Raw genomic sequence first — 12,803 nt, forward strand, 5'->3', positions numbered from 1 at the left:
ATTACATACACACATTGCTATCTCTTTTTTGGGCACACTATACAAGACTCCTCAAATTCTACACACCAAGAGTATAGAAAGTGAAGCAAGAACAGAAATTTCTCATTAAGATGATTTTTTTTTTAATTTGCCAATCTCCCTTGAATATAATTCATTTAAGAGGAAGAACTCTAGTCTAAATATCCTTTTAGTTTTCTCAATAATTGGATTCTAGTAGGCAACTATCTGCCCAAGTCACTAAACATTCCACTTCACAGAGAAAGCATCCTAAGAAAAATTTATACTGTCTACCGAATTAATAAAACTCACAAATGCAGCTTCTTTTCTTGGAAATGTTACATCCGGGAGAACTTCTACCAAGTCTCACTCTTGTTCAATTAAGGAGTTTTCAAGAAGGGAGCAACAAAGGATAACAGACAATTATTCATTTATGCAACAAATAATAAAATTTTAGTGGCTCATCTGTTTTTACTATAATTAACCTAATGTTGGACATAACTTTTGCCACATTCACTCTGTCAACTGTTTTTCAGAAAGTCTTGATAAGCCTTGCAATAGAAGACACCATCATCGCCCAAGCCAGAGAGCAGCAATGTTAAATTTTTTTTCAATTGTCAAAAGAAAACCAAGGTTCACTCTCTAAGCACAGCGACTTTTGCCTAAATCCTCAATCATTTGGCTTTCTTGTAACCCAACCCCTCGACAAATACAAACGCCAACTTATTACAATTCTTTCCCCTATTACTTGCTCCACAGTTCCAAGTACCAGACTTCCTTAGGACCTCCCCAGACGGGGCAGTACTACTGTATTTTCACCAACCTGTTTTACCTTCAGTCCCAGTTCTGGTGTTTGAGGACCAGCCTCTCTCCCGTGCCCCCTCCCTGCGCCCAGACAGGATCCAGGGTGGGCTCCGCGCTCGCAGCTCAAACCGAGACTCTCGGTTTCTGCTCCCGCGAGTCCCTCCATACACTTCGCGACAGGGACCGTGTGCCCCCACGAGCTCTTCCAGCGAGACACCGAGGGTCCGGGAGTGATGGGGCCAACCCTTCTTCCCGCCCCCCACCCCCCACCCCCCGCCTCTGACCACAGTCCACAGGAGCCGGCACGCCTCCCCCGAGCCAGGTGTGGTTGGGGGCCGCTCGGGCTGCCAAGCTCACCTCATAGAGCGCCTGTACCATCTCCACCAGCACCCATTGCTCTGTCGCAGTCGCCATGGTCAGCTGCCGGGGCCTCCTTCCGGAAGGCGGGTCGCAGGTACGCTCCAGCGCGCGTGGCGCGGCCCAGTGACGTCATCGCGCCAGGGGGCGGGGCGGAGCGGCCGAGCGCTTGACTCTGTCCTCTCTTCCCCGGCACTGAGAAGCTGGGGCTACGCGGGGTGGGCAAAGCTTAGGGCCCTGGAGGGTTGAATATGGACTTAGGGCATCGCCAGACGTTCGGGAGAGGTGGGAAACAGCAGGCTGGTTCCTGGGGCTAGTGTTTCCACGTGGCCATTATATGCCAGGCCCCTGCCGTGTTCTGGGGATGGAGGGATCAAATGGCCCTTGGCCCCCATTTGGGCGAGTGTTATTAATATAATTGAAAACATAAGTAAAAATTTCAGAATGTAATATCATTAAAAATACAGAAATGTAAATAAAAATAGCCAACTCTTATATAGCACTTACTGTGTGTCATGCAGATATTAAGTCACTAGCAGGTAGGTGTGGAACATTCCAATGTCTTCATAGTGTCAGAGGAAAGAATATCCAACCTATAGAAAAGTTTTATAAGAGTTTATTAGAGCCAAAAATTTGAGGACATGCCTGGAAACAATCTCCCGGATTGAAAAAATGCTTTGGAGTATTGCAGTTTCGCAGTTCATTTTATACGTTGGAATCAAAGGAGAAGACCTAAGGGAGGTTCCATAATATAATATCCATTGGTGAAAGATTAAAGAGGCTGGAGAAAGCAAAGCGGAAAAATGTCTAGGATTGAATGAAAAGTAAAATGGAGAGATACATACTTCTTTTACATTGCTGGATGCAGGGTAGTTAACAATAAACAGATGGTCTTGTGCTCTGGTGCTAGCTGTTGTGACTTCTAGAGGTCTGGAAAAGAAAATTCCTCAAAGTTATGTTATCTTAGATGCACGAAGACAATAGAAAGTTTCACTTAAAGTAAAGACTGACCTTTATCATGAAAGCTACAGGCCTGGGACTTGAATACCCACCATGATCCACTTAGGAATTTTTTTATGTTTGTAATATCTTGTGTGGTTACTTTCAGTCACCGAATTTGTTAAGGCCTGCCATGTGCTTTCACCTACCCCGAGCCTGTCGGTTTTAGTGTATAGCCCCCTTTTCGGTTCACAGTAGGTATATACAAACACAGTGTGCATACACATTTCCTTGCATTGGATTTCTTAAATACAATTGCAATCATAGGGATAATGTTGTTCTACAACTTGCTTTTTTCTATTATTTTTTTCTTGTAGTTTTTGGTCTATAAATCTTGTATTTTTAAAGGCTGAAGAAGACTATTTTCTTGAAATATTTTCTTATACTTCTTGTTCCATTTTATTTAAACATTTTCCTACTGGTGGACATTTAGATTTCCCCTTATTTTTTCCCTGTTACAAATAATGCTGCAGTCAACATATATGTGCGTATATCTTTCTGTGTATGTCAGAGCGTTTCTGATGAGCTTCCTCAAAGTGAAATTATAGTCAAAGAGTATACATGTTGTTAATATTGATAAATACTGCCATACTGTTCTCCAGAATGGCTCAACCAATTTAAAATGTTTGAAAGTGTGGCTGCACTCTAACCCATGATAACTATAATCAATCTTTTTAAAGTTTTTGCCAATTTAATGGAGATAAAATGATACCTTACTGAGTTTTATTTTCCATGCTGCTGGTTATTCATGAGGTTTAGCAACTTTTTATGTTTATTGGCATCAATTGTCCTTCTGTGAGTCACCAATTCATATATTTTGCCCATTTTTCTATTGGTTATTCTGTATTTTCTTATAGCTCTATAGGAGCTCTTTATACATTTCGAATATCTTATGTTTTCCTATTTCATGTTTGACAGTAATTTTTGCTGAGTTTCTTCTAGTTGTTTATGTTTTCTGTCATACCTACATTTTAAATTTTATGTAATGTATTAGTCTGTTCCTTTATTACCTCTGGGTTTGTATCTTGCTTAGAAAGACCATCTTTACCACATGTATGTTTTCCTCCCATATTTGCATCAGTTTGTTGTAGTTTATAGTTAGCTCTTTAATTACTCTGGAAATTATATTTTTGTATGATGAGAGGTATGGGCCTTATAATTATCTTTTCCTAAAGGAATAACAAAATTTGCCAGTGCCATTTATTTGCCTAATTCTGACTTTTCCCAGTCCTGTGAAATGACACTAGCACTATGCATTACATTTCCAAATGGAGTTGGCACTAATTACCAGATGATGTCGGAGCTCTGCCAACACCCCCCAGAATCCAGTACAGTATGTCTTTTGCCTACTCTAGGTGCTTTTATTCCCAACAGCCATCATCTGCATTTTTAAGAGGCTTACCTTCAGGCTGCCAGAATCTATGTTTCCTTGCTCATGTGGACAATTGGAAGGATCTGAGAAAGTTTGTTTTCCCCAGGCAGCCCATCACTAATGGTTGCTGGGATATAAATATTGAAGCTTCCTTGCCCCCCAAACCATGACAACTCTGAGGGGCGAACTTCACCATCTCCCCTGGATTGAGTCAGTGGTACTGCTAATTCTTTTACACACCATCAAGAAGTAGAGTCTATGTTATCTTATCTTGTGGTTGTACATATTTTTGTGACAGCTTCTACAGTAGAATGCAGCTTCCACGTAGAGAGATCACATAGAGTGAGAAAGAGATGGCCAAAGGGTCTGAGCTCCAACCCCCAGCTGTTTGAGTCTTACCAGTCCAGGTGCCAGACATATGAGGTAAGACACCTTCAAGATGGCCCCAGCTGTAGCCACCTGCTGGTTACAACCACCTAAGAGAGCCCGAGTGAGAAATGCCTAGCTAAACACAGACAAACTCAAAATTTGTGAGCAAATTAGATGATTGTTATTATTTTAAGCCTCTACTTTGGGATTGTTTGTTATATAGCAGTTTTATTTTGTTTTATTTTCCTACGGCTGCCATAACAAATTATTACCAATTGGGTGGCTTAAAACAACAGAAATTTATTATCTCATCGTTCTGGAGGTCAGAAGTCCAAAACAAAGGTGTTAGCAGGTGATGAGAGGTATGGGCCTTATAATTATCTTTTCCTAAAGGAATAACAAAATTTGCCAGTGCCATTTATTTGCCTGATTCTGACTTTTCCCAGTCCTGTGAAATGACACTAGCACTATGCATTACATTTCCAAATGGAGTTGGCACTAATTACCAAATTCACATCTGTCTCACATACAAAATACATTCACCCCATCCCAACATCTCAAAAAGTCTTAACACTTGTCTATTATCCGCTCGAAGAGTCCCAAATCTTTTCATCTAAGTCATCTAAATCAGGTAGGGGTAAGTCTCTGGGTATAATCTATCCAAGGGAAAAATTCTTCATCTATTGACCTGTGAAACTAGAAGATTACATACAAAATACAATGGTAAGACAAGTATAAGATATATTTCCATTCTAAAAGAGAGAAAATGGAAGTAATAAAGGCATCATTAGTTCCAAATAAAAAAATCCACCAGGGCAAGTTTTATTTGATTTCAATCTTTAGAATAATCCTTTGTGGCTCAAATCTATATCATCTGTGCCCACAGCTCTATAGGCCTCTGTACTCGTAACAGCTTGATAGGCCTTTGCTCTCATTTCTCCAGCCTCTACCTCTGCATCCATAGTTCTGCACTCATGGTAATTTTTCCTTTTTATTGACAGGCAGCATATGCATACAGCTGAATAGCTCTATCACCCCATTTTCTGCCTATAGAATTTCTAAAAATCAGTACTCTTGCACTTTGTCCCATGTCTATCCCTTCAGGCCAAGCTGGAAGTGTTTGTGTTATGTAACATTCTCAAAAACCTTGTGAGCCTTCCATATATGTCATGAGGATTCATGCCATTAGACAAGAGGTTCCCCAACAGTTGTTTCCTGAATAACCCCATCTCTATTCTTGGCTCTGCTGAGAAGTTTGAGTGGAGTCATATGCCTAATCTTTTCAGCAAAAGTTTGTCTAGCTGCACCCTTTGCTCTTTCTCCAGAGCATACTTTCCCAACAGTGAATCTACTAATTTTTTCATCCTTTGTAATACAGATAAGCCAAGAACATTTCAGTTCATCAGGTGCTGGTTTCTTTTTTGCTTAACAGTTCCTTCCTCAATTTATCTTTTTCCTTACATTTTATAATGAATAACAGAAAGAAACCAGTCCACACCTTCATCACTTTGCTTAGGAACTTCCTCAGCTAATTATCCAAGTTCATCACTTACAAGTTCTGCTTTCCACATAACTACAGGACACAATTTAGCCAAATTCTTTGCCACCATTTCACAAGGATTGCCTTTCCTCCAATTTCCAATACATGGTCCTCATTTTTCTGAGCCCTCAACAAAAATGCCTTTATCATTCATATTTGCCAACATTCTGTTCATGATGAGAGATGCATTTTCTGAGATAACAGAAACTTTCCCTATCATACTCTTCACTTCCTTCTGCGCTCTCACCAAAATTGCCTTAAAGTTCGTGTTTCTACTAGTAGTCTCTTCAAGGAAGTCTAAGCTTTTTCTCCCATGCATCTCAAAATTCTTCCAATCTCTACCCATTACCTAATTCCAAAGCCACTTCCAAAGTTTTAGGTATTTGTTACAGTAGCACTCCACGTCCCAGTACCAAAATCTGTGTTAATTTCCTAAGACTGCTGTACTTAATTAGCACAAACTCAGTAGCTTAAAACAAGAGACATTTATTCTTTTATAGTTCTGGAGGTCAGTCATCCAAAATCAAAGTATCTACAGGGCTACACTCCCTCTGAAAGCTCTAGGAAAGACTTTTTTCTTGCTCCTTCCAGGTTCTGGTGGCCCCATGCTTTCCTTGACTTCATCGCTCTAATTTCTGTCTCAATCTTCACATGGCATTCTCTTTTATGTGTCTCTCCTCTTCGTTTCTTAGAAGGAAACTTGTCATTGGATTTATGCCCTGGACAATTGAAGATAATCTCATCTTGGGATCTTTAATTATGTGTTATGACCTTTTAACTAAATAAGGTCACATTCACAGGTTCTGAGGACTAAGACATGGACATGTCTTTTGGGGGGCCACCATTTAACTCATTGTAGCCTTCTTCCCTCCCTGGTCCTACCACCCAACTCTCCCAGAAGTTTTTACTGAGAATGCTTATTAACAAGTCACTTTCATACAAATTCTTGTCTCATGGTTTGCTTCATGGTTTTACTTGGAGTCTCTATTTGATTATATTAATCTATTTGTTCTTACTAAATATGATATTGTTTTTAAAAAATTAAATTATTTATTTTGAGATATTTGTAGATTCATTTGTAGTTGTAAGAAATAATACAGAGATATCTCATGTACTCTTTACCAAGTTTCCCCCAGTGGTAACATCTTGCAAAATTACAGTGCAATATTACAAACAGGATATCGACATTGATACACTTAAGACACAGAACTATTTCCCTACTACAAAGATCCCTCAAAGTTGCCTTTCTATAATTATATCCATTTCCCTTCTTCCTCTTCTCAGTGCCTGGCCCCTGAAGCCCACTAATCTTCTCTGTTTCAATAATTTTGCATTTTCAGAATGTTATCTAAATGGAATCACACAATAAGGGACCTTTTGGGATTGACTTTTTAAATGCAGTATAATCCCTGACGATTCAAACAGGAGATTGCATGTATCAATATTTTTTTCCTTTCCATTACTGAGTAGTATTCCACGCTACGGGTGTACCACAGCTTGTCAGGCCACTAACAATTTGAAAGACACTTGCGTACTTTTCAGTTTTAGGTTATTAGGAATAAAGCTGCTACGAACATTTATGTATAGGTGTTTTTCAATGAAAGTTGATATCAACTTTCATTCCTCTAGGATACATACTCAGTAGTGTAATTGGTGGGTCACATGGTAATTTTGTTCAGTTTTACAAGAAACTACCAAACTATATTTCATAGCGGCTGTACCATTTTTTCATTCCCACCAGCAACATATGAGTGATCCAGTTTTTCTGCATTCTCACCTCATGTTGTCACAATTTCTTACTTTGGCCATTTTGATAGGAATGCGATTATATCTTATCATGGTTTTAATTCAAATTTTTATATGCCTATTTGTTATCAAATAAAGATGACAAAGGTCAATTAACTTTGGTGAAATGTTTATTCATGTCTTTTGTTCATTTTCTAATTGAATTGCTTGTTTATTACTGTTTAGTTTTGAGAAGTCCTTATATATTCTAGATACTATTCCTTTCTGGGTAAGTGGTTTGCACCATATTGTTTAAATACACTGTAGCTATTTGGTGTTTTGTTCTTGGTGAATATGGCATTTGAGCTGGTTCATTTGAGCTGGTTCATTTGACACATACTCAATCACCATTCCCTCTGTTTTCCTCTACTGTAAAGGTAGGAAAGCTAAATAATTGGTTTTCCTAGTCATCTTCGAGAGGTAATGATAGCTAAGCTTTATTGAGACATTTAAGTTGTTTCTACTTTTTGACCATTATGAACTTTCATGTGCCAGTTTTTGTGTGGATATCTGTTTTAATTTCTGTTGGGTATATACCTAGGAGTATAATTGCTGAGTCATGTGGTAACTGGATGCTTAATATTTTGAGGCCAGACTATCTTCCAAAGCTTCTGCATCATCTTACATTCTTACTAGCACAGTGTGATGGACCCAATTTCTCCACATCCTCACCAACATTTGTTATCATCTCTTTTTGGTTATAACCATCCTACGTTGGGGTAAAATGGCATCTCATTGTGGTTTTGGTTTGCATTTCTCTAATGACTTAAGATATTGAGCGTCTTTTCATGTGCTTGTTGTATATTTGATTGAAGAATTGTCTATTCAGATTCTTTGCTCAGTTTTTAATTATGTCTTTTTTTTCTGTTGTTTTATTGTATTGTATCTACTTTGTACTTTCAACATGGGTAGTTATTTAACTTTCATTAGTTATGTTGAATTACTTTTAATTAATGATATATTTGAGTATTTCTTCTCATCAAGTCTTTTTGTTTCCTTCTTTTGAAATGCCCATTGAACAAATATCAGACCTTCCAAATCTATCTTACATGTCTCTCAGGTTGACTTTGTCCCCCTCACTTCCCTCCTTTTTATTCTTTTGTACCACAAAATGTGAGAATATCCAGAGTGATATTTCAGCTCAATAATTCACTTTATAGTCATACTTATTCTACCACTCAACCATGTATTTATTTTTAAAAATTATAATATATTTTTGTTGTTAAAATCTCTCATTAGTTCTTATTCATAACAACCAGTTCTTCTTTCACGAAGCTACATTTTCTCTTTATTTACTCATCTAACTGATATTTAGTGAGTATCCACTATAAACCTAAGGAGACAGAGACAAAGAAGTGAATACATAGTCAAGAATCTCCTCCTTCCTGAAGCTTATATTCTACTAAAGGAACCAGACAGAAACAAGACAGACAAGTAAGATATATAGTACCTTAGAATGTGATAAATGCTGGAGAGAAAAAAATAAAGAAGGGAAGATATAAATTCTTGGAAGGGTGGAAATTTTAGGTAATATAACCAAGGAGCCTTACAGTGAAGCTGAATTTTACTTAAATACTATTCAGAAAGAGGGAGCTAGCCATGCAGGTATCAAATCAATATCTTTGTCCTTTTGTACTACACACCACAAGAATTTCTCAGCTTCTATGAACTTTGCAGGTAAAAGTTGCAAAGGTCCCAAGGTTGGCACATCCTTAGAATGTTCAAGACCTGTGTGGCTGGATTGCAGTGAGCCAGAAGGAGTGGAGTAGGAGGTGAGTTTAAGAGTGAAGAGGGAACCAGGTGCTATGGAATTTGTGTGTCATTCTGAGGACTCTGTCTTTTCCCATATGACATGGGGCTATTGGAGGGTTTTGAACAGAAGAGTGACATACTCAGTCTTTCATTTGTCAGGGTTGCTCTGCCTGCTATGTTGAGAATTGGATGTTAGAAGCAGTATATCAGCCAGGGTCTAACCAGGGAAAATATAGCACTTTGGAGTTGACAAAGCAAACCTGACACCTTGCTCTGAGCCTAGCCTTACCACACATGAAGTTTACTTTGCCACAAGTTCTTCATACACCTTTAATGGCAGCTACCACCTAAGCAAGCAGCTCAGCTCAGGTCCAACAAGCCAGGACCTAAGTCAGCTGTACCCTGTATCTTCCTTTCTGACCTAGGGCCAATACATAAACTTTTTCTAGAACCAGCCTGACACTCATCCATATGCCACCGTATGGGAAAGGACATTTCAAGGAATTGGCACCCTGTGGGCCCACCCATTACTGTCTTCCATCTTTAAAAAGAAAAGCCAAACCCTTGTATTGACTTTCTTTCCTTTCCTCTTTCACTCTCCCTTTCCCCCACACTTCCTCCCTGAGATCTTGACCAAAATAACCTTCTCAGATGCACTCTATTGTCTAAAGTTCTGCTTTCTGGGAGGAAAACCAGTCAGTCAAGAAAAACTTTGCATTTCAGAAGAAACTAGAAAACCAACAGGAATAACTCATCTCTTCTCACATTGACAAGTCTCCAATTTTCTTAAATTGATCAAGTCTAGTGCCAGTGCTTAGGTCTATTTCCTGAAGGTTCTCCTCCCTTAAGGAAAGTGACTTTATCTGACATAATGACCGTCACAGATATGTAATCATCATGTGAACAAAATGCTTTTTTCCACCAAAGAGAATAATGAATAAATTGGCTGTAACTTATGTTTCTTTTTAAAAATAATGCTGTGTCTTTTAACCTGAGAGCTAATTGTTCTGAAATCTGGACTCCTTAGCAGCTGCAGGGTTGTTTCATTTTATATTCAATAGTATTTAAAGTATATAACAGAAGCAGCAGAAGCCGAAAAAGGGATGAAAAATGGGACAGACAAACCAGAGTTCTGCAGAACAGGAAGCCAGGAAAGGGGAGGGAGCAGGTGTGGTGCAGAGCAGTGTGCCAGGTGAGGGAAGGGTGAGGCCATCTCTGAGGGCAATGGGCCCAGGACCAATGCAGGCAGGGAGATGGTCAAGATGCTACTATAGCAACCCAGGTGATTTGTAAGGTTGCACACAGAGGGAGCTGCAGAGAAATGGTGGTGTTCTGAAGGGCTTACTTTGAAAGTAAGATTAAGATTTGCTGATGGATTAGATCAGCAGTCCCCAACCTTTTTGGCACCAGGGACTGGTGCTCCTTTAAGAATCTAATGCTTGGGATCTGAGGTGGAGCTGAAGTGGTGATGCTAGCACTGGGGAGCAGTTGCAAATACAGACGAAGCTTCACTAGCCCACCTGCTGCTCACCTCCTGCTGTGTGGCTCAGTTCCTAACAGGCCATGGACTGGTACCAGTCCACAGCCTGGGGATTGGTGACCCTGGATTAGATGAAGAGTAAGCGGGAAAGAGAGAAGTCAAGGTTTTGTCCTAACAAGAATTGTGTTGCCAATGACTGAGGTGAGGAAGGAGGCAGGAATAGCAGGTGTGGTGAGAAATATCAGGTGCTGGGTTTGGGATGGGTTAAGTTTGCCGCTTCTAGAAGGCTGCCATTGAGATGCCAAGAATCCAGCTGGATGAATAGGTTTAGAGTTGAGGGGAAGGATCAGAGCTGAAAATGTAAATTGAGAGTTGTCTTCAGAAAGAGGGTGTAGTGTTTAAACACACCTGACAAGATCGCCTAAGGGAGCGAAGGAAGAGGAAGAGGCTCAGGGATCCCAGGGCAGAGCCAGCTACAGAGACTGAATGGAGCATTAGATGGTAAGAGAAAACCAGGAGAGCGTGGTGTCCTGGAAGCCAAGGAAGAAAGTGCTTCATGGAGGAGAGAGTGGCCACCTGTTAAAACACTGCTGAAATGCCAAGTAAGATAGACAAAGAAGTGGCCATAGTTCCAAATGACATTGGCATCAATGGTGACCTCGACAAGAGCAGCTGTGATGTACGCAGTGGTGCAGATGTGATGAGTGATTTAGATGGAAGTTAAATGGAGTGAGTTGTAGAAACTGGGAAGAGCGAGTATAAATAAGTCCACTTGCTCCTCTGAATGTATAATTATCCTCATCTTTGTGTTTCCAAGTATTTGATTTATTAACTGTTTTCAGGAACATTAGTTCTCTTTCATATGTTGGTTTTCCTCAAATGCTGTGATGGTTTTAGATTATGTGTTTGATGTTTTCAATTCCCTGTTTGTTTTACCTGAAATGCTGAATATTTTATCTCAGGGTTACCACCAGATATGTGTTGCTCTTATTGGTATTAAACAATCCCCTCTGCCCCATATAGTGCTTTGTGCCTTAGACTCTGTTTTGTTTGATGTTTATAGTTCTGTACCTCCTTTTTTGGCTAGATTATTCCCTTGTAACATTTTTATAATGTAAAAAGTATACATCTAATTTATTTTACTAATAGTTACATGTCTCAATGTGGATATGATATATTTATGATACATTCATATAAAAATTTTAAGTGCATATTATCATATGATATGATACAATGTGTACCTATGTACATAGTATCATGGAAGTGCTTGACATTAAGCTTTTGGTTGCTGAGGCATCCATTTCAAAAGACATCTATCTTGAGTCAACATATTGCCAGCTGTATGACACAGCTATTAGCAAAACAACCAGATAAATAATTAGGTCACCACCATCTATGAAGTTCCCTCTTTCAGAAAGCCTCAGGTAACCTAAACAACTGACTGTTTGAGTGACTCTGCCTCTCTCTTCATGCACCCCAATTCCTGCTCTTATGCTTTAAATTTGTCAATAAAAGTGAACCCGAGAAACCCTAGACATCCAACCCTTGAACCCTAATAAAGGCAGAACTTCTGATTCTCTCTCTCTCCTCCCACCCATTCCATCTCTCCATAATCTCACTATATGGCCGTTGGGCATGCCATACACCCTCCACAACCTTGGAGTGATACATCTTCTTCCTCAAAGCTTTCTGATGGTTTCTTGCTGAGGTGCGTCTTGAAATTACAAGAACCACAAGGACTGGTCCAGGTATAACACCGGCTCCAGTAGGGAATGTCTGTGGAGGCTCTCCACAAATAGTACAGCCCAGGTGAGTGCTCCTGGAATTCCTATCCAAGAGCATCACTGTCAATAGGCTGAGACCCCGCCCCCTGCCACACACATAGGTATTATATGTAGTAATATTAAACATTTTTAATATATTCTGCTGTGTACTATATGAGTTCTTTCAAACTGAAGAGTTGTGTCTTTAGTCCTAGAGTTCCAGAACAATTTAGTTCTAGAGTTCTAGAACAATTTCTTTGAGTATTCCTTTGACTATTTCTTCCTCATGTTGTCTCTTTAAACAACTTCTATTTCTGGGAGAAAATATTTGTAAACTATATATCTGATAAGAGATTAACATCCAAAATATATAAAGAGCTCCTACAATTCAACAACAAAAATAGTCAAACTACCCAACTAAAAAATGGGCAAAAGATTTGAACAGACATTTCTCCAAAGAAGGTATACAGGTAGTCACTAGGCACATGACTATTGAATTAAAAACTTAAAAGTGGTTAAAATGGTAAAGTTTGGTGTGTGTGTGTGTGTGTGAGTGTGTGTGTGTGTGTATATGTATATTATATA

At 39.3% G+C, this 12,803-nt stretch overlaps 1 protein-coding gene across 1 annotated transcript in view; it reads right to left on the bottom strand.

Annotated features, from left to right (window-relative positions):
- Nucleotides 1–1,296, bottom strand: part of SPTLC1 (serine palmitoyltransferase long chain base subunit 1) — a 58,892-nt gene extending 57,596 nt beyond the window's left edge. Inside the window, exon 1 of the mRNA XM_011382232.2 lies at nt 1,159–1,296. Coding sequence (XP_011380534.1) covers nt 1,159–1,215 — 57 coding nt within the window. The 5' untranslated portion in view covers nt 1,216–1,296. The remainder of the gene's footprint in view (nt 1–1,158) is intronic.
- Nucleotides 1,297–12,803: the final 11,507 nt, after the last annotated feature.

Source organism: Pteropus vampyrus, unplaced genomic scaffold (assembly GCF_000151845.1).
Source record: "Pteropus vampyrus isolate Shadow unplaced genomic scaffold, Pvam_2.0 Scaffold469, whole genome shotgun sequence".
Taxonomy (NCBI): domain Eukaryota; kingdom Metazoa; phylum Chordata; class Mammalia; order Chiroptera; family Pteropodidae; genus Pteropus; species Pteropus vampyrus.